This window comes from Pelophylax lessonae, assembly GCF_965119305.1.
Source record: "Pelophylax lessonae genome assembly, chromosome: 5".
Taxonomy (NCBI): domain Eukaryota; kingdom Metazoa; phylum Chordata; class Amphibia; order Anura; family Ranidae; genus Pelophylax; species Pelophylax lessonae.
The window spans coordinates 139,271,358-139,294,871 of NC_138772.1; the positions used below are offsets into that span (position 1 = coordinate 139,271,358).

Below are 23,514 nucleotides of genomic sequence, written 5' to 3' on the forward strand. Positions count from 1 at the left end.
TTGCTGTCTTTATTTTCCAAAACTGCTTAGCGTATATTATAAAAACATTGGGTATTGGTTATGTGAGTCAGAGTATGTTTGGACATCCTGCACCAAGGTTGTTTATCTTTATTGTGCTTATTTTTATTATGCTTTATATAAATTCTCTTTCCCAAAGGAAAGATGAGCTGTTCCTAGAAGACAGATTGTTGCTGCAGAACTTTTCCAAGGAAGCTGTATAATCTATTGAACTATTTACTTGATGTTAAATAAACTATAAATATATGTAGAGCTTGTGGAAATGGATTTACCAAGACAAATTAGATTTTGTTTCCAAACTGTGTTGTCGTGTGCTATAAATTATTTTTTGTGTTTGTTTTTCATGCTATTAGAATTCCTAATAATAGCTTACAAATAGGACATTCTGTACAATTAATTTGTTTGTGTGATTCTTCAAAATGTTAAGGTAAAGGTAACTCCCTGAAAGTAATCTTAGCAAGTATCTTTTTTTCAAATATGACTTGCTTATATATTTGCAATATGCTTAGTGTCTTCCATGGAAATGTAACAGCTTCGATCTCAAGTTTTCTTTTGCATATGTTGAATGGACAAAGAATCCTAAGATGACTTAACCCTCCTCTTGTGTTAGGGTCAGAACTGACCCGTTTTCAGGTTTTGAATGTCTATAAGTATCACATAAATTTGTTTATTGCATCAAGATTTTTTTACTTTGTCAGGAACCTCTATTTAAACAATGTAATAGAAAAATAATCCTTTTCACTAAATTATAAAATACTGTGGTGAAAATTAAGACGTTCATGGTGTTAGGGTCAATTCTGACCCAGTTATAATATAGGATTTTAGGACACTAATAAGTGCCAAAACTGAAATCATAAACACTCTCTCTGCTTAGTAACAGTGACAGCCAATCCCCTCTCAACCCTGTGAGCTGTAGTTAGGGAGGGGCCTATCTCTTTTCCTGCTTGTCTGCTTCTCTAAATAAAGTGAAGAAACATAGGACAAATTCATTTCAGAGTTGCTGACTTTATTTTACCATTTTTTAAATTTGAAAATGAGAGGTATGCTATCAAAAGAAAGGTCTAGGGGTCACACCAAAAATATTAAAACCAATCTTTTCAAGGATAAAGAAGCCTAACAAGGTAACCAAGAGGTAAGAAACAAATTTGATGATAAATAATTATTCAGAGGGTATTTTATGGCTGATTTAAAACACGGGTCAAAACTGACCCTAACATCATGGATAGTAACGGAATTCTAACATAAGAGGAGGGTTAAAGAGGATTTCCAGCCTGTAAAAAAAGAAAAAAATTAAAAAATTAAAATACCATAGCTGCTGACGTTTATTATAAGGACACTTACCTGTCCAGGTATCCCGCAATGTTAGCACCCCATCAGATTTGTCAATCAGTGCAGGCACCAGCATCTTCACTAAGGGAAACAGGAAGTGAAGCCTTGTGGCTTCACAGCCTGTTTCCTACTGCGTATGCGCGAGTCGTGCTGCTCTTTCATAATGGTCTAAATGGTGTATATATATATATATATGTCTATGAGAATGTTTGACCATTCTTCCAGAAACACATTTGTGAGGTCAGGCACTGATGTTGGATGAGAGGGCCTGTCTCCGCAAAGGTGTTCTATCGGGGTGCAGGCCAGTCAAGTTCCTCCACCCCAAACTCGCTCATCCATGTCTTTATGGACCTTGCTTTGTGCACTGGTCCAAATCATTTGGTGGAGGGGGGATTATGGTGTGGGGTTGGGCTTGGCACCTTAGTTCCAGTGAAGGGAACTCTTAAGCTGTCAGCATACCCAAATATTTTGGACAATTTCATGCTCCTAAATTTGTGAGAACAGTTTGTGGAAGGCCTTTCCTGTTCCAATATGACTGTGCACCTGGGCACAAAGCAAGGTCCACAAAGACATGGATGAGCGAGATTGTGGTGGAGGAACTTGACTGGACGGCACAGAGATCTGACCTCAACCCGACAGAACACTTTTGGGATGAATTCGAGCGGAGACTGCAAGCCAGGCCTTCTCACCCAACATCAGTGCCTGACCTCACAAATGCACTTCTGGAAGAATGGTCAAACATTCCCATAGACACACTCCTAAACCTTGTGGACAGCTTTCCCGGAAGAGTTGAAGCTGTTATAGCTGCAAAGGGTGGGCCAACTCAATATTGAACCCTACGGACTGAGACTGGGATGCCATTAAAGTTCATGTGCATGTAATGGCAGGTGTCCCAATACTTTTGAAAATATAGTATATATATATATATATATATATATATATATATATATATATATATATATATATATATATATATATATATATATATACACATATATAGTCACACACATGCAATCTTTGTTTTGCAAGTGAACATTCAATACATGACAAAGGATTTCCAATGCAAAATTGGTTAGGTTTGATTAAAACCTGTTATTAAGCCCAGCCATCTAAAAAGTTCTGTAAACAATATGCACTTTTCTGTTTTTATTGACAGAGTGACTTTAGTTATTATATGGAAAAGAAACCCTTTATAATATCACTGTCCATCGCTTTGAGATACAGTGAGGGGAAAAAAGTATTTTTGGCACTCACAGAGGTCAGAAGTTTCTTGTAGTTAGCCACATCTCAGGAGGGATTTTTTCTCATTCTTTGCAGATCCTCCCTACATCATTAGGGTTTTGAGGCTGAGGTTTGGTAACTCGAACCTTCAGCTCCCTCCACATATTTTCTATGGGATTAAGGTCTGGAGAAGGCCACTCCAGGACCAAATGTGCTTTTTCTTGAGCCATTCTATTGCTCCCTTTGTCATGTGTCGTGGGTCAGTGTCATGCTGGAATACCTATCCATGAGCCATTTTCAATGCCCTGGCTGAGGGAAGGAGGTTCTCACCCAAGATTTGATGATACAAGGCCCCGTCCATTGTCCCTTTGATACTGTGATGTTTTCCTGTCCCCTTAGCAGAAAAACACCCCAAAGCATAATGTTTCCACCTCCATGCTTTACAGTGGGGATGATGTTCTTGGAATCATAGGCAGCATTCCTCCTCCTCCAAGTTTAGTTGATGCCAAAAATCTTGATTTTGGTCTCATCTGACCACAACACTTTCACCCAGTTCTCTTCTGAATCATTCCGATGTTCTTTAGAAGACTTCAGACAGGCCTGTACATGTGTTTTCTTGAGCAGGGGGACCTTGCGAGCACTGAAGGATTTCTGTCCTTCATGGTATAGTGTGTTACCATTAGTTTTCTTGGTGACTATGATCCCAGCTGACTTGAGATCATTGACGAGATTCTCCCGTGTAGTTCTGGGCTGATTCCTTGCCATTCTCATGATCATTGAAACTCCACGAGGAGAGATCTTGCATGGAGCCCCAGACTGAGGGAGATTGACAGTTATTTTGTGTTTCTTTCATTTGAAAATAATCACACCAACTATTGTCACCCTCTCACCAAGCTGCTTGGCGATGGTCTTGTAGCCCATTCCAGCCTTGTGTAGGTCTATAATCTTGTCCCTGAATCCTTTGACAGGTCTTTGCCATAGTGAAGAGTTTGGAATCTGATTGATTAATGTCTTTTATGGACAGGTGTCTTTTATACAGGTAACAAGCTAAGATTAGGGCACTCCCTTTAAGAGAGTGCTCCTAATCCCAGCTCGTTACCTGTATAGAAAACACCTGGGAGCCAGAAATCTTGCTGAATATTAGGGGATCAAATACTTTTCAATCAGTAAAATGTTGAATTGCTTGGAATCAAGGCCTTATGTGAGGGTAAAATTGTATACTACCTGCAGCATCCACACCAGCAATCTCGCGACAAGATCCAGCCTGAAATAGTAAACAGAAAGACATAGTGCAGAGTGGTATCAGTAAAATCGAAACGCTTTAATCATAAAAAAATATCCACATACAGTAATCCAGCCTCAGTATACATGGAAAGGAGTCAGCACATCACAGCCAGGGTGTAGCATAATAGCAGATCTGGTGGAGGGTCCATGGTACACCAACAGCAGTAGCAGTGCTACCTCTACCAAGAGCCAGTAATTAGAAGCTGCAGCCGCCACCGGTAAAACCGTGTTCTGGAGAATAGCTGAGCTGAGAGCTGGCTAACTCACGACCCTCAGCGCACACCAGACTGACATGACCACACATTTCCATGCTTTCTGCCCCTTTGTCAAGTTAGGTCCATACATGCTAGTTCTAGCTGTGTGAGCCAATGTATACTTGATTACCGTTTTAGAACACCAACAAAATGTGTGACTTTTACAGGCCATTTATGAATGTTAAACAGCGTTGGTCTTGAACAAATCAGTGACTCCTTCCTGAAAGCACTTAAAACAGCTGGGTCTATCATTTATCTTGGACACTTCAATTTGATTAACAAACCTGACAGCAGAAGGCCATGGTCTGGGGGGCTGCTGTATTTATCACTCATGAGAGTAGCTTGAAATTTCTACATGTCATCAATGACATGTTAATTGAAAGAAAAGCTTATGTTGTCTGTGACTTCATGAATGGTGTTTATACAAGTACACAGGTAGAAGTAATCTGTCTGCAGAGGCTCAGCTCTCTAGGAACTAGATTGGCGATACAACAATGCACTGATGTCTGTATATACACTTTTTGTGTAAGGGCTTTCTGCAATAAAATACTTTTCCCACAGGCAAAATTAAAAATACAGGAAACAATGAATGTAAAATCTGTAGCTATTACAGAGCTTGTCTGTACATGACTCTATTTTGTTTTTAGATCATCTTTATGTTAGAGAAAAAATATACACAGTATACATTCTAGTCTTACTCTTCCAATACCAGTCCAATTAGATGAATACAAGCACCCAGGTTATCTGGAATAGAATATCTTAAGTGTACCTGTCCCTTTTTTGTGGAGGATGGAAAAAGATGTTTTTTTTCCTGTAAAAGTTATAGGCTACACATTTTTCCCACCATTATTAGATATGCACTCATATAATATAATATTATTTACACATTGTTTCTAAACTCGACAACAGGTGTAAAATAAGAAAATGTTCTGTGTCAAAGGGGTGATCCTAGCAGTAGGGTGTTGTTTTGAGTGCAAAAGGTTGTGAGTCTACAAGCTTTAAAGATTAAAATCTGGCCCTGTATATTCATAAGGATTAGTGAACACATTATGGTATTGGTAGGCATCCCCACCTTCTCTAGAATGTCTTCTAATTCACCTTCCACCATCTGTAGCAGGCAATAACCAATGGAGTAGATGGAAGGAGACTCCTCAATATAAAAGACAGTATTTGCTGCCTAGTGTAATTTCATGAAAAGGGTGGGTTAGGACAGAGCTGGTGATAGATGGGGACACATGAGACAACCACCAAGTTCAGAAAGGGTGTAGAACTCTGGGAAACAGAAGGGTGCACCCACTTAGGATACCCATTATTCATAAAGGCACATTGATTGAAATACAGTGCCTTGCAAACGTATTCGGCCCCCTTGAACTTTGCGACCTTTTGCCACATTTCAGGCTTCAAACATAAAGATATAAAACTGTAATTTTTTGTGAAGAATCAACAACAAGTGGGACACAATCATGAAGTGGAACGAAATTTATCAAGTGCTGGAACTATGCTGCCAGAGTGTATTAATGGTGGCAATGCTACTCCTGGACCGACTGGGCATGGACTGTCCAAAAGAAAAGGAGGATGGTAGTGGAAGGGGCAGGAGAGCAAAGGTGACTTGAAGAATAATTATTATGGGAGGGGCAGTCCTTGAAGATGTTCTTCTGCCAGCTATCGTCGAGGCCCTTCAAGAGCTTCTTTGCACTTAATCTCAGTTAACCTGCATGCGGCAGGCTGGCTCGGCTGCGCGAAGCAGCGTAGCCCTACGTCAGACACGTGCATGGTGCCCCTGCCCCACTAATAACAACAAAGAGCAGAGCCGCTCAGGTGTCAGTTCAATAGCTGGTGCTGGTCAGATCCGCCGTCCAAGCAATAAAGAATCCAAGAAAGTAGACCGCACTCAGGAAAAGTAAGATGAAAACAATCAAAACTCCTTTATTCTTCTTCGGTGCAGCAGACAGACAGTACAATGCACATAACAGACGTGCCAGGTGTACCCGGCACGTCTGTTATGTGCATTGTACTGTCTGTCTGCTGCACCGAAGAAGAATAAAGGAGTTTTGATTGTTTTCATCTTACTTTTCCTGAGTGCGGTCTACTTTCTTGGCCCCTGCCCCACTAGGCAGCGGGGATGCTGATCCATGGGACCGCGATTGCCGCCGGGCACATGTGATCGTTACCCGCTGAGAAAGAAGGACGGTCAGCTGTTGTAAACACAGCTGACTGTTCTTCTCTCTGAAATGATCAGAGAGTGCCTGTGATCCTTCTATGATCCTTCTATAAAGAATCACAGGTCTCTATGATCATTTCACAAGCCCATCACCCTACAGTTAGAAAACACTCCCCTAGGCTCACATTTAACCCTTTGATCACCACTGGGTTAACCCCTTCCCTGCCAATGCCATTATTACAGTAACAGTTCAGTAACAGTTCATATTTTTAGCACTGATTACTCTAGTAATATCACTGGTCCCCCAAAAAGTGTAAAAAATGTCAGTTAGGGGTGCAATCTGTCCACTGCAATGTCACAGTCCCGCTAAAAATCACAGATCGCTAGTAAAAGATAAATAAATAAAAAACTGTAGCTGCTGACTTTTAATAAACAGACACTCGCCTGTCCCAGGATCCAGTGATTTTGTCACCCGAACTGTTGACTCCATTTCTTTTTGGTCCCTGGCATCTTAACAGTGGGCACCTGGCTGTGACAGCATGTGGCTTTACAGCCGGGTACCCACCATGTACGTGTGAGCTATGCTACGCATTGTGAATGGTCCCGCAGACTTCTGGGAGGAAGGAGAAATTGAATCACCTAGGCGGAAAAAAAAGTGCAATTTCCTAAAGAGGAGGGGATGGAGGCCTTACAACAGAACTTCCCCTTTTGGGTGAAGCTCTGCTTTGACCATTTATCATTGTAAGTGGAACATTGTGATCTGCGATAAGATAGTTTGTTTGCCTTTTCTTCTCATTTGTATGAATAAGCAACAATATATTTATTTTGGTTAGTGTAAAGAGATAATAAATCAGACACCTCTTTTCTTTCTTGTATTAGTATATACCTTCCTAAGGGATCCTATAAATGGTTATTTTTTTCATTATGTATTAAGCTTTTATTATCCTGTTCTTTTTTTTTTTTTTTAGTAAGGTACAATGGATTGATCTTAAGTTGAATTGTATAGATATTTTATAAGTAGTCTATTTAGCATCATTTCTCATTGACTTAGTAAAATGCTTGGTACTAAACAAGTGTTAGTGATCCTTTCCATTGAAGCCACCCATACGCAATGATAGCGGTATTTTAACTTAAGCGTGTAACTGGGTATACCATAGCTCTTGCATAGACTTCTAAACAGGTGAGAAAAATAGTGGTGGACAAACATGATCTTTATATTTGCCGTAACATTGATGCCTCGCTGTGTGCACCCATTTCTGTTGGTTTGCTAAGATAATAGAGGTTGCCATTTTCATGTTCAACCCTGAGTACATACTCCTGAGGGATCCCCATCTGATTTCTGCCTGAGGAGAAAAGGGACACAGCATCTCTAACATTAATGAGGTTAATGTGTTTATTTTTATACAAGTTTAAAGTATGATTAAAGGCAAATCTTTTTTTTTCTATACTGTATATGAATAGAGTGGCAAGGGGATAGGGAAATTCCTTACTCTATAATTGCCCTATTCATCTATGTCACTTGCAATACAAGTGATGAGTCAATCCAAAATTTTGGGTTACTACCAGAACAGGGATGGAGAGAAAACCTTCCAATGGGGAAATTTGTTCACAGGACAGCTGTCTAACAGGGGATTTCCCTCACACTATCCAAAATGGAAAAATACTTTTCTGTAGATATACTTCACATGTTTCTATTGGTGGAAAATTCCTGATCATGACACACCACATTTTTTTTCTCTGCATCTATAAAGATAGATTGATAATCTACAAAGTATTAATGTATTCGTTTATCCAATAAATCTAAAACAGCAGAGCTATAAAGTGGGGTAATAACAAGCAGAATATAGACCCAGTGCATCTGGAATCATTTGTGTTGTCTAGACAATTTACAAATATAATTCTTATAGGAGTTGGCATGAGAATGATGGTTGTTGAGTGCCAGAGTCCCGGGGCATAGAGCTGATTTCTGAACATTGCTACTGCACACATTAGAAAGACTGTTGGCAATAGATGTAATAATGGATAATTCCAAAATATGTGAGAATAATTCATTATTGGTTGTTTTGGCATAAACATGTATTACCAACAGAAGCAAGAGAAAGTTTTTGGCCACAGACTGCTTAAAGGCAAGACTTTCAGGCTGGTAATTGAGATACGGGGGGTTATCATGTGTATAATAATGTGTGTTCTCCATAGCAACCATGAAAACATTCACCATTCATAATTTCACCTGCACTGACAGTAGGAAACGGTTGTTTGATTTGGCCAACAGAGATAGTTCTTTTTAATACATTTTTAGAACAAAATTTTTAGAAAGAAGTCCCCTTGGATTACATGCATGTATGCTCTTCTTATCCTAACTCTGGGCAAATAGCTAAATATTCATATGGTTTTTCATGTCAAATGATTTGTAATTCTGTTCAGCCTGATTTTTTATCCAAGTACCCTTGCCAGTAAGCACAATCAGGTCCTACAGACTGTAGTAAAGCAATACTGTCTTTTAACCAGGACCTGGTTTAGCTTATTGTTGTGTGAAGAAGCACCAGCAGATTAATTATGCCATCCTACTGCTTTTCCCTCTGTATGTGTGTCCACTGTATGTCTGATAGTACCATGCAAAGCAATAGAACACTAATTGGCTCAGAGTGATGACCCTTTTCTTTTCCAGCCTATACGGGGGAATTACAGGTAGTTGGTGTCATGATAGCCTAGGTCTAAATAAATGTATTTTAGCTATTTTTCACTTAAGTCATGACTGTATTAAATTGGGTTGTTATTTCTGTCGGTAAATCAGCTTTAACTTGTTCACATCCAAGCTCACTTTGTGCCATTGTAACCAAAGTCATTTCAGTCAGAAGACTTTGGTGGGGTGATCTAATCATTGGTATCCTTCATAAAAAGCCATTGTTTAATTCAGCCAACCAGACACCAACTATCAATAAAATGTGAGTCTGAAGTAGACTATATCCATTTAAGTGTACCTGTTTCGGATGTCTTGTTTGCAATCATAATTTTAGTGAAGGCTCACAGGTTATCACAGCCTTCATATATCTGTTAGGTTTACTGTAATGTTGCTTTTTTTTTTGAGCTACAGCTGGTTTCTTAAATGATCATTACAATGGGAAGCGTTTTAACAGCTGTAAGCAGAATGCCCAGCTTTTTATTGCAGTGCTAGGTTGTTTGCTTGCCATACTAGTAAACATGTGCAGAAATAGGAGCATTTGTACCTTAAAGCAGAAATAAATAGATTTAACAGTTTTCCAAAAAAGTTGCATTCAAGGCATGCCATGAATGATAATTGTCACACTTGCTTGTGCTCTCAAACAAGCTGTCAAACCATCAAAAGGCTGCTGTCATAACCGATCACATGTAGCACCATGGGCACTGAGGATCGAACATAGGCTATGATGGTAACTTCCTTTGCTGTAAAGCACAGAAGGGTTTACTTCTGCTTTAGGTCAGGGAAATATACACTGAGGCCCAACAGCACTGTATTTTAGAAATGCCCACAATATCTATAATGCGGAGAAAAAACTATTTCAAACATTTGAGCAAAGAAAAGGGTCTATCTTGCCTAGCGACCCTCAAAGTCAATGCATTATTTTTCTGATGTATGTTAGAAAAGAGGTCACTTTGCTGTTTGTTGGATAAACAGACATACCAGGTTCTTGCATGTCCTTTTTTACTTATATTTTACATTTTTTTTTATATTGGTTGAACAAGGGGTATCTGCCGAGGTTGCAGTGTATGTTTATACATAGGGTCATTTTTTGATTTGGGCAGGCTCAAGTAATGATTGTCTCATGTCTATATTTACAGACAGTTTTTTTTACAGTACAAACGTTAACGCAGAATTAGAACATCTGTATTCAGGTTCATCATTCAGATCTGGGCAATCCTTTGCGGGGTTAATGATCCGTGTCATATATTGCTATGCATGGGCAAAATAAAGAACATCATATTGAAATGGTTTGAACTTCCTTTAAACCCATTACATGTATGTATTTTATAATGCAGGTTTAGCCTGAGGCACCCAATCTGCTCATCATCTTAGCTATTATATTATTTTGTGCATTTTTCATAATTATGTTATTAAGATATACCCTGTCAATATTTGTATTAGCACTGTTGTTTGTTATTAACTTTCAATTTAAAGGTACAGAAGTATTTTTAGCTTTTGTGAATGTTATATTTGCTTTCTTTGTTCACATATATTGTTTTCTCAGTTTGAAATTTGGCATTGGCAACAAGCTTTCAAGCATGCCGCTCAGTTTACATTTCATTTATTTTATAGTCATCTTGGTGTTGTAATTATGGTGTCCCAAGTTTTATTATTATTTATATTATTATTATATTCTGTTGTAACTTGTAGATGTACTGTAGATCCATGCCTAATATTAATCATAACAGGGAGTACTATGCTTTTAAGTATATCTGCTTCATGTCAGACTCCCAGTAGCTATTTGACAGCCCTGGTATCTGCCAGAAAGGCTATTGCCTTTGGCTATTTTTGGGTCGACAAGGTCCAGTTACCTGATTAGCTTTAAATAACCCATAGTTAAAAATCAAAACATTATATCCTAATATCCTTTAGTTTGACTCGTGAACTATTAGACCTTATTTATACAGTCAATGGATACGCAAGTATCTTCAGATGACATTCAACCTCTCAAATGCTGCAGATTCACTGACTTTCACTGTTTCATCCAATGGGACCCCTTTCAGAAACCCTTTTGGCAGATGGAGTCACTGAAGGAAACAGTGAACATCAGCAGGTCTACTATATCTGTGAAGCTGCATTAAGTATAGATTTACTAAAGCCAAATAGGCTGTTCATATTGCAAAGAAAGTTGCAGTTTGCAAGGGAATTTTTTTCAGAGCTTAGCAAATGTGTAGATATTTCAATTTGAGAGGTAAATTAAAAGCAGAATTTTCTCCTGCACATATTTGGATGATGGAAGTCAGCAGAGCTTCATCTCATTCACTAAGCTCTGGGGAAAATTTTCTTGCAACGTGCAACTTCCTTGAAAAGTGAACAGTCTATTTGCCTTTAGTAAATCACCCCCTTATTATCTATATGTAATGAGAAAAAAATGTGTGTACAAATGATTAAAAATGTAAACAGAAACAAGATTTTCAAACCTAAATACAGCCACCACTGTTTCATTTTGGATAGAGTAGGGAGAGTATAGAACCCCTGGCAAGTTGTTATTGCTTATTAAAAAAGAATAGCGCACACATGCAAAAGAAATTACCAAATTTGAAGACAATCCATAAATAAAAATGGGGATTTGGTCCCACCATATGACCATATAGTGCTCAAGCCCACTACTGCGTCAAAAGTACCCCATTATCAGTGGGTCCTACACTATTTTCATGGATAGTGTAGGACCCACTGATAATGGGGTACTTTGACGTAGTGGTGGGCTTGAGCACTATATGGCCATATGGTGGGACCAAATCCCCATTTTTATTTATGGATTGTCTCCAATTTGGTAATTTCTTTTGCATGTGTGCGCTATTCTTTTTTAATATACATGTCTTTTGGTTCATAGCTGCACCAGCTTTAGAAATACATGGGTATGCTCCCCCAAATTTTTTGCTTGTTTATTAAGTTGTTATTGCTGTCCGTATACTTGCTAGGTAGATTTGTCCTGGTGACCACTGTCACTGAAACAAAAATCAATAAAAATCCTGTGTAAACTTTGTATTGGATGGTGTTTGAACTTACACATGGTTTGTAACATCCTCCTCTTCTGGTGACAGTGCAATGTCGATTGGCTGCTTACACACAAACACTGCCTCCTGGGAGGAGTTTACATACTTGGAAGGACCAAGGGTATTGAAGGAGCAATGGATTAGTAGAGTAATGCAGCTAAGGTGAAATTAGGGGGCAGGATTTTGAGAGACTCTGTCACTTTGACCTGATGGGGCAAAAGGGCAGTCTCTTTCAAAACACTTTTAAATTGGTAGGTTTTATTTGCCTTTTTGGCATTTTTATGAGCATACACCTGTATTACATTAGTCACCACGTTGTTGCCGCCACTGTGGATGCGATTTTCCATATTTCAGTCTGTTATTTACTTTTACTATATACAATGTTGCCAGAAATAGAAAGTGAATACAGATCAAATTCAATTTCGGCTTATGTTCTTTGTAGCCTGGAAAGTATAACAGACAAGTTCTTGGTCAATGACTGCTGTAAAGCTCCTGGTGTACCCCTGTTATTGTAACCTGTCCTGCTCTGATAATATGAAAACAGTGTTCATGAATAGGAAGCGTTGAAGGAAAGGTTGCGCAGACCTAGGTCAAAATATCAGGCATCTATGGAGTTAGCCTGACATGTAATACGATGTACAGCCCTTAAATGTTTATACTGTCTGTAATTCTTACAATGATTTCCTTTCTCTTTTTAGGCCTGTCCCGGGCTCTCTTTCCTCATTATTACATCTACACAACCGACAAAGACAACCCATGCCTGCCTCTATGCCTGGCACTCTGCCCAACCCCACCATGCCCGGGTCCTCTGCCGTCTTGATGCCTGTGAGTTGTCTTACCTGTATTGCAAACATTAAGGAGCTATATAAATAAATGGGATTGTTTTGTTATGCAACTGTATCTTCAAAACTACCTCTCTAACTTGTTAACATTGGTTTAACACCCCCCATTGGTTTACCAACCGCATTCCAAATGTATCTGTAGTCAGGAGGCAAGAAGCAGCTACTTCACTTAGAAACTGCAGCAGTCCTTCAGCAGTTGAGACACTCCCGCTATACTTCACCATCTTCTACCAAACATTGCTTGCTGGAACTTACCATTACAGCTAAAGAAATACATATTGCCCAATCTGGCCCCAGACACAATTGGGTTGATTTGCTAAAGGCAAAAAGTTTATTCACTTTGTAGGCAAAATCGCAAGGAAATTTGCCCCAGAGCTTTGTGAATGTGGTGAAGTTTCACTTTGCTAATAAAAAAAAAAGGAAATAAAAGTAAACAGTCACATGCAAAGAAAATAAAACAAACCACATTTTCCTTGCACATGTTTGGATGGTGAAAGTCAGCAGAGTTTCACCTTATTTATTAGGTTCTGGAGCAAATTCCTTTGCAAAGTGAACAGGCCATTTGCATTTAGTAACCCAACCCCAGTGTGTTAACATTTATTCACCAAGAAGAATTATGTTAATATCTTGTGCAAAAAAAAAGCAAAAGTTTGCCACAAGGTGGCTTGTGATTAGGCCTACCATTATCTAACCAAACATATAAAATAATTGTAAAATGTAAAATAATTTTCAACCTAGTAATAATTACTTGAATATGTATTTGTTTCATTAAACAAAAATTGTGTATGTAAGTAACTGTCACAATTACATGAATTATTAAAAGGCTGTATGATGTTTCATTATGGCCACTTCCTGTGTATCTAAGATAAAACATTTGATTGGGTTAATGAAGGTTTGGAATTGCTGTCTGTGTCCCTGCTTGGGAGCTTTACTCAGCCACTTGTCCCAATGACCATTGCCACCGATAGAGAAAGTGACAGTAAATGTAAAGTGCTAAGGTTGTTAACTTAATGGGAGGCGGGAATGGGAATATCTACCAATGGGAACATTTGTTCAGTTGACAGCTGTCTAAAAAAGATTTATTGTCTCATGGAGAGATGTTCCCTTACTTTCTGTTGTGTCTATGGGACAGTAAGAGAAGGAAAATCTCCCCAGTGGGACAGAGACAGTAAAAACAAATCAGCAAGGGTTTTAACCATTCCGCATACTTTAAATATATAGATATCTGTCGTAGTTGTAAGCACACATTTTACAAAAAGATTCAAATTATATGTGCATTATGTGTATTTAATTTGTGAAAATCACAAATACAATCTACAACAGAGATCTTTTTAACCACTTGCCGACCGCCGCACGACTATCTACGTCGGCGGTCAGCCCCTCACAGGCAAACTAACGTAGGGCTACGTTGCTTGCTTGTGAGGGTCTAGGGAGCGAGCGCGCGCCCCCCGGGGCGCGCTCCCGCTCCCGCGTGGTCACGGACCCCCCCGCGCGTGTGACCAGCGGACCCGATGTCCGCCGGTCACTCGGCGATCGGCGGGGGAGAGGGAGAATGTCAGGCAGCTTGTGTAAACAAACTGCCTGTCATTCTCCTCGCTGCAAAGACACTGATAAAACGGATCTGGTATGTAGATCCGTTGATCAGTGTCTTTACAGCTAGAGCCACAGCCAATCACAGTAGAAACCACGCCCCTAGGGACACACACAGCCCCTCCCTTCCAAATAAAGTTAACCCCTTCACTACCAGTGTATTTTTACAGTAACAGTGCATATATATAGCACTGATTACTGTAGAAATGTCACTGGTAACCCCAAAAGTGTCAAAAATGTCAGTCAAGGGTCCGATCTGTCCGCCGCAATGTCGCAGTACCGCAAAAAAAATCGCAGATCGCCGCCATTACGCGTTAAAAAAAAAACAAAAATGACAAAAATCTTTCCCTTTGTTAGTAAACGCGATAACTTTTGCGCAAACCAATCAAAATACGCTTTTTGCGATTTTTTTTACCAAACATAGGTAGCATAAAATAAATTGGCCGAAAATTTTTAAAAATTTTGATTTTTACATTTTTTTTTGGGGGAATTTCATATAAAAAAATGTGAAAAATATTGCTATTTTTGCAAAATTGACGCTCTTTTTTTGTTTATAGCGCGTGATCAAAAAATCGCACAGGTGATCAAATACCACCAAAAGAAAGCTCTGTTTGTGGGAAAAAAAGGACGTCAAATTCGTTTAGGTACAGCGTCGCACGACCGCGCAATTGTGCGTTAAATTCACGCAGTGCCGAATCGCAAAATACCCCCTGGTCGGAATGGGGGTAAAATCTTCCGGGGCTTAAGTGGTTAATTTTATGGTTATGTTCATAAATAAATGGGTTGAAGGACTTTGGGCTTGTGCTGATATCAGTTTGACCTAAAGCCCCGTACACACGTACCGATGGTCGGCATACAAATGTTCGTCTTTTCTCCCCGGGATGTCGGTGTCTGTTAAAAAGTGCAAAGACAGCACAAGGACAGCACAAGAATTTTGTCTGCAGACTTCAGCTGACTGCAGAAGTGATGTCATGTAATGGTTAACTTTCCCTGTGTTTTTAATTTTCTGAGCATGCCCAGTCTTGCAAATCTGCGGTCTGTCGGCCGAATTCTGTACTGACAGGCGAACAATCGTCCGTTCTGGTGTCCGCAGACAAAAATTTTCATGTTTGCAAGAAAGACTTTTGTCCGCGGATTGTGCGCAGACATCTGTCGGAGGCACCATACTAACACGCGTACAATCGGCAGATCTTTCGTCCGCCGACGTTTGTATGCCGACGATCGGTACGTGTGTACGGGCCTTAACACGCGTACAATCGGCAGATTTTTCGTCCGCCGACGTTTGTATGCCGACGATCGGTACGTGTGTACGGGCCTTCAGTTTAAAATGTTTCCAAGATCATTCAGAATTTGTTGGCAGGTGCACTGCAGTTGGCCTCATTCTGACTTGCATTTGACCTGTTTCAAGCTGTTTTTTAAAACCCATAAACTTGTATAGGAGTGCAAAACCTATCTGGCACAAACAAAAGCCCTTCAACAAGGCCCTAATCTATGTCTTGAAATCCTTAGAAAATATGAGTTGTCTTCAAAAAGTTTCCGCATTTTTACATATTTTTTTGAAATAGTGAGGGTGAGAGGAGTAGTAATTGGTCGTCACTGAGAGTGTCATGTGACTGGTCTGTTTGGCAAGCCGGCTGACTTTTCAGTTTAATATAAGAGTTGTGGCACTGTGGTAAGGAAGACTGCGAAACTTGGAAAGTTCCCCTTTATTTTATTTTTATTTTATTATCAATCGCAACTGATGTAAAACTTGTACTTATGTTCTACCATGTCAAGTTGGTTGTTTCAGTTTTCCTTTCTGTATGTTCTATTATTTTATCCTTCAAAAAGCAATCCTGATTGTTAAAAAAAATTAAAAAAGGGAAATTGTGGAAACATTTTGAAGAACCCTTGTATTATCTGAAGACCTAAATAAGTCAAATGTCTTTTCACTAATCCAGGCCTCACAAAACAATTTTGTGATGTGTAACAAGATCCTTAAAGCTGAACCGCACCCTTGGCAGGTACCCACTTCCACTGGAATGACCTAGGCAATTCCATAAAAAGTCCCCCCCCCCACCTTCCCTGCCCGCAACCCCTCTTGGGACATGTCACGTGTGCAGTGGGAAACTGACTGTGAAGACACAAGGAGACACAACCAGCTTCCCACAGTAAACATGCTGGCACAAGGGACCTAAATACCGGTGAAGAACTGGACCGAGTGGAGACAATGCTGGATCCCTGGACAGGTAAGTGTCCTTTTTATTAGAAGTCAGCAGCTGCAGCATTTGTAGCTGCTGACTCAAATTTTTTTGCAAATGACTGAAGATCCTCCTTAAGCTTATATAATGAAAGACTGAACATCTCATAAATGTTAGCAGGACATCGCCCAGACACAGTGGTCTGTATCAATCAACCAAAACAATTTTATGTTAAATGTACACACAGATTTAACTAGAATTTACCAGTAGATTACTCTTTTATATTGTTTTTTTTGGAGAAATTTGCTGCCATTAGATGGTTGTAATATAAAGATACATCAAAGTGACTAAGGCCTCATGCACACTGTTCTTTTCTGAAAACTTTTCTCCTGAAAAAAATCTCTAAAGCTGCGCTTTTCAAATGCATTCAGACGCATTTGGATGCATTCAGGCATGTCAAGCGTTTGGGAGTTTTTTCTGTTTCATTGGCCATAATAAAAATGTATGAAATATTGAAATGAATGAACACTCATTCACTAAACATGCCTAACATTTAGGCATATTTAGACGCATTTACAAGCGTTTAGACGCGTCAGATTTCCTCCTTTAAAATTTAACGCAATTTTGGTACATTCAGATTTCCTCCTTTAAAAACTCCTGTCTCTGAATGCCTTATGATGCCTATAGGCTGAAATATGCAAATAGCAAATTCTATCTAGCCAACCAATTTAGGGGAATAATAAATTGGCTAAACTAGATTTCTCCACCTGAATGCTGAATGATCAACTGCTAGTCTGATCTTGACCTTCCACATGTCTATTGGCACCTTAACCACTTCAGCTCTGGAAGGTTTTACCACCTTAATGACCAGGCCATTTGTTGCGATACAGCACTGCGTTGCTTTAACTGACAATTGTGCGGTCGTGCAATGCTGTACCCATATAAAATTGATGTCTTTTTTTCTCCACAAATAGAGATTTCTTTTGGTGGTATTTGATCAGTTATGAGGTTTTTATTTTTTGCACTATAGTCAAAAAAAGACTGACAATTTAAATTTTTTTTTTTTTTTTTTTTTTTTTTTTACTTTCTGCTTCTAAAACATTCCCAACAAAAAAATTGTAAAAATCTAATTTTTTCATCAATTTAGGCCAATAGGTATTCTGCTACATATTTTTGGTAAAAAAAATCCTAATAAGTGTATTTTGATTGGCTTGTGCAAACGTTAGAGCATCTACAAACTATGGAATAGATTTATGCCATTTTTTTTTTTTATTGCTTTTATTAGTAATGGTGGCGATCAGCGATTTTTAGCGGGACTGCGACATTGCGGCAGACAAATCTGACACTAGGTGACACTTTTTGGGGACCAGTGACACCAATACAATGATCAGTGCTAAAAAAATGCACTGTTACTGTATAAATGACACTGGCAGGGAAGGGGTTAACATTAGGGGTGATCAAGGGGTTAAGTGTGTTCCTAGGCAGTGATTTCTAACTGTGGGGGGGTGGATGTGCTAGAGGAAAAGAAAGATCTGTTTTTCAGTTTCAGATTTTGCGCAGCCGGGCCACCCTGTCACAGTAAATATACGGTGGGCGGTCCAGAAGTGGTTAAAATGACTCTGTCACTGAAAAAAATAGAAAAGCTTTTCCAAAAGTAGATGTTTTATACTTAACTGTCCTGGTACCTGTCTATAGAATCTTTTCTCCAATACAATTCTCTTTTACGTCCAATACAATTCTTTATATGTTGGATACTTGTGTTCCCTGCTGCTCTCTGTAGTACTTCCTGCCAGCCTGTCACAACAGTAGATTATTTAAGATTCTAAAATTGGGCACCAGAACAGCTAAGGATAAAATGGATTTTTTTTGCATGAGCTTTTTTATTAAAATTTTCTTTGATGAGTACACATCTTTGCGGGTGTGCTCCTGACCCACAGAAAAATGCAATGCACTTTAAAAGATGTACGGGGGTGCCATTAATTCTTAGGGCAGGTGCACAGATTCAAACGCACAGTCTCTGCGTTCAAATTTGTACTCCCACTCCCAGGGCCGGTTCTACCATGGGTCCCACTGGGTCCATTGGACCCAGGCAGAACTTTGAGAGGGGCAGCAAATTGACACCCAAGATTTTTTTCCAGCAGTTCAGTGTGTCATCCAGGGGTGGACAGGGTCGGAGGTCAGGGTGACAACTGCCCCCCAGGTCGCTCCGCTGCCCTGTAAAAAGGCAGCCCTCATTGTTGCAGGGCACGATGGTGCTCGCACACAGTCTAACATCAACTGGTAAACACCGAGCACACATGAAGAGCTCAGGTGTGTGTGCTGCTGGGGGCAGGGTACCCACAGGAGACAGAGAGCAATGAAAGATCCCTTTCCCACCAGCTCTGCCAGCAGCCGATGTTCAGGTGCAGCTTGCGAGGCTTGCATTTCTATTGGGTGGAACTGGAGGTGGGGAAGTGGCCAGCCTCGCACCTGGTCCTCTTTCTTCTGCTCTGGTGCATGCGTGAGGCTAGACACTGAAGACTGTGGGAGCACTGGGAGAGAGCAATAGAGAGGTAATAATTTAGTTCTGTGTGATAAGACACGATGGATGTCCATCATTTTTTCAAGTAGTGGCTGCTGACCTGCTGGATGGTCAAATATTGCATAACCTGTCATGCTAAAAAATCCCTATACAACCCTGGCTTGCCATTATACTACTATTACTAGCTGGCCCCCATACAACCCTAGCCCTCCCCTTTCTTCCCTAGCCTATCTATATACTGCCCTAGCCTATCTATATACTACCATAGTCTGTCTATATACTACCCTAGTCTACCCCTATACTACCCTAGCCTGCCTCTATACCGCCCTTGCCTGCCCCTATACCGCCCTTACCTGCACCTATACAGACCTATCCCAGTGGCATATCATCCATGGGTGCAACGTGTTTACTGAGGGGTGGGGGGGGGGCCCACTTTGTTGACACACACTGTACTCATGGATGCCCTAGGGCACATGTGTCAAACACAAGGCCCGTGGGCCGAATTCGGCCCTCCAGGCCATTTCATGTGGCCCTCTTCATGTGGCCCTCTTCATGTGGCCCTTGCACCTCTCCTGCAGCTGCAGGAGAGTTCCAGCCCTCTAGACCCTGCATTTTCTGCTTCCCAGCAACGCCACAGCTTCTTCCCAGCAGCAGCACAAGGTAAGGGGGTGTACTGTGATGTAAGGGAGGGTGGGGAACTCTTGACTTCTGATGGTGGGGGGCTCTTGACATCTGATGTAAGAGGGGGTGGGGTGCTCTGGACATCTAGATTCAACTGGCCCTTTCAGGGAAATCATAATGCTGATGTAGCAAACATAATGCTGATGCGGCCCGAGAAGAAATTGAGTTAGGCACCCCTGCCCTAAAGTGTCAAGATGGGGGAGCGGTAACATGATGGTATGTCATATAATTTGGCATATAGACAAGGTACTGTTGCATGTAAATCTGACTTTCTGATAAATTTTAGTTTTAATTATCATAATATAAATCAATGGATGTGGGGGGTCTTTTTGGTGGGCGTGATTTTTTTTTTTGGGGGGGGGCAGCCTATTATTTTTGGACCAAGGCAGCATAATGTCTTGGGCCAGACCTGACCACTCCTGCCAAATGTCAAACTATGACATGCAATTGTGTCCATGCAGCTGCTGCATGTGTATCCACTTCTATGGGCTGACGTGCACTGATTTCCAAGGTGGACGCACACGTATCTGCCAGCAGCTCTGGACAGAAGATGGGACCAATTGTCTGTCTGAATAAACCCTTTTAGTGACAGAGCTTATAAAGATGGATTACATTTTGACTCTTTCATTCTAAGCTATTTGAAAAGCTTGTCAAACACCTTTAGTGTTTTTAGGTGTTTAGAGATTATGCAAGCTTATAAAACTGAGGTGTCCAGAAATCTTTTCATGCAAACCTAAATGCATCATGGACATGGAATCTAATACTTTTCGTTTCAAATTGCTCCTCACTAATTATGAGTAGTAGGAAGTAGTTCACCTTTTATTTTATAGATTATATGTTTATGAGTCACAGGGAGAACTCCAAGAACACAAAAATACAGAAACGTTTTCTATTAGTTCAAATTAAAGCGTTTCTTGGCTGATACAATGGTTTGAGTGGTTGCTGAGCAAGGAACACTACATAAGACTCCTGATTTAGTGCATCAAGGCAAAAGACTATACACTTTATTCTCTTGAGCACTGGCCTATCGAATAACACTAAGAATGATTTTTTCGCACTAGCTGAGCTATTGAGCTCCTTGCTAGAAAACCAAATTTAACTCCTTGTATCTATTCTTATGCCTCGTACACACGCAACGATTATCAGCCGACCGATCGGCCGTCTTTTGTCCAGTGTTGTTGTGTTGGTTGAAATGTGCTCTAGACTGCACACGAATTTTATCGGCCAACAAAAACCAACTTCAGAAGTGATGTCATGTGCTGGTTTACTTTCCGTGTGTTTTTTCTTCTCTGAGCATGCCCAGTCTTGCTCATCACATTTTTGTCTGCTGAAATCTGACTGATGGAAAATCGGCCGTTCTATTGACGGCCAACAAAAATTTTATAGCCTGCACACCAGATTTTGTTTGGCCGAAAAGTCGGAGTCAGTTGTCGAAAGCATCATACTAACAACCTGAAAATCGGCCGATCGGACGTTGGCCGAAACTTCACGGCCAACTATTGATGCGTGTGTACGAGGCATTAGACCCCTACAAGCTATATTTTCCAGGTAGGACAATCATTATAGTAACACAGTTCAGACGTGTGGTATAGGTATAAACTATGTGAAGTCACTGGGTAAATATCTAGAAGTCATTATGGACACGTCTAAGGTCTGTATATATGAAAAAAATGAGGGAGAACAGATTAAGAGAAAAACGCTGAATTTTGGCAAGCACTAAACAGAGAGGTAATAGTAGATAGATCTACCATCTACTATGTAGACCAAGGGCCTGCCTGATTGGATACAGAATGAATGGATAGATGGGTCCTCTTATTCCATAGTTCCGGAAAATCTAAAGGAAATTATATAGAGATTGTACAATCAGATTGCATAGTGTGTGGGAGTGGATGGAAACACTCATCTGCCAAGCCCCATTCACATCTCTGCGTAGCAGGAACTCACATTCCCACAAGCATTTTTTTCTTTGGAGGGGGAGGGGGGGCGGTTTGGCGCATTTTCACTTGTCACACATAGGGCAGCCCATCCACTTGAATGGGCTGCCGTACACGCAACAGTTGCCCCAAAGAAGCTCCAGAACTTTTTTTTTAAATGGAGCTTGGTGTGTTTTTTACCGTGATTTTTGGTGCAGCACATTTTTGAAATGCAAGGCAAAGCACACATTTTTTGTGCGTTCAGAAACACACTGATGTGAATGGAGCCTCATTGTTCTTGTGTAAACGCACCAATTTCACTTTCAGGCCCCACTCACATCTAGCATGGTGGGAGTACACATTTTTCCCATGACACGCATAGGGCCGCTCGTTGATTTCAATGGGCTGCGCTACAAGTGGCTTATGGGACATTTTGGCGTGTTGTGGGTTGCACGTTTTTTTACTGTGCATTTTGCAGTGTTTTTCACATGGCAAAATGTGTGTTTGCTTTTGTGTTTGGTGATCCATTAACAATTAATAGCACCAAAAGAGCAAAAAGTTATTTTAGGTGTATTAAGCTGGCCATACACTATAAAATCTGATTGTACAATCTCTGTACAATGTCCTTTAGATTTACTAAAACTACATAATAGGAGGATACACCATCTATCCAATCACTCTGTTTGCAATCAGGCAGGCCCTTACACTACATACTTGATGGTAGATCTGAAGGAGATTGTACAATCAGATTCTCTAGCTAGTGTATGGTGAGCTTTACAGAACCTTGAACATACTTCTCCTGTTTTCAATACTACAGCTCTATCCACATAGACTGTTATCTGATCACTCAGAACACTCTGCCAAATGAACAATCTATTCAAGATGAAAGTTAAAATGATACTAAAGTCTTGTTTTTATTTTTTTTCCCCTAAAAAAATAACAAAAATGTTATACTTAGGCTAAGTTCACATGTAGGCGTTTTGGGGCGTTTTTGGGGAGTTTTTCTGCTCTAGGATCAGCTAAAAAAGACGCCCAACAAGACAAATCTTATTCATTTCAATGGCCCCTATTCACATCTGAGCGTTTTGACATTTTAAGCAAAACGCCCAACGCTCAAAGAAGTACATGAGCTTAGTTTTGGGCAGATTACAGGCGTTTTTATTTTTTTCCATTGGTTACTAGTCAACCTAAAAACGCCTGCACAAAAACGCCTGTAAAAACGCCTGTAAAACACCTGAAAAAACGTCTAAAAAAAAGCCTGTAAATAGCAACGCCAAGATGTGAACGTAGCCTTACCTGCTCTGTTCAGTGGTTTTGCACAGAGCAGCCCAGATCCTCTTCTACTCGGGTCCCTCGTCGTCACTCCTGGACCCTCTCTTCTGCCGAGTGCCCCCACAGGAAGCAGGTTGCTATGGGGGCACCCAAGCCGAGCCACAGCTCCGTGTATCCATGCAGACACGGGGCACGGTTATGCCTCGCCCCCTCTCTGTCCTCATTGGCTAACTGATCTTGATTGACATTGGCTTCCCGCTGCTGTGTCTCAGCCAATCAGGAGGAGAGTCCCGGACTGCTGAGGCACTTGTGGACATACCTAGATCTGGATGGGGCTCAGGTAAGTATTAAAGGGGCTGAAGGCTTTTTATCTTAATGCATAGAATGGTAGGAGGATTGATAATGCATGGTGTGGGCTAATGAGATAAGCTGGTTAACTCCTTCCTGTGTCATGACCTATAGTCTGTCCAGGAAGTAAGGCAGAAGTAATGGAGACATATTTTTAAACAGCCATGAGGACAGCGAGGTAA

The 23,514-nt window shown here is 40.4% G+C and overlaps 1 protein-coding gene across 4 annotated transcripts in view; it reads left to right on the forward strand.

Moving 5' to 3' along the window:
- The window catches only part of CREB5 (cAMP responsive element binding protein 5), a 593,699-nt gene that overhangs the window by 452,515 nt on the left and 117,670 nt on the right, over positions 1-23,514 (forward strand). For all 4 annotated transcript variants that reach the window (XM_082257535.1, XM_082257536.1, XM_082257537.1 and 1 more), the window contains one exon: positions 12,684-12,810. In XM_082257535.1, the coding sequence (XP_082113661.1) occupies positions 12,684-12,810 (127 nt within the window). The remainder of the gene's footprint in view (positions 1-12,683; positions 12,811-23,514) is intronic.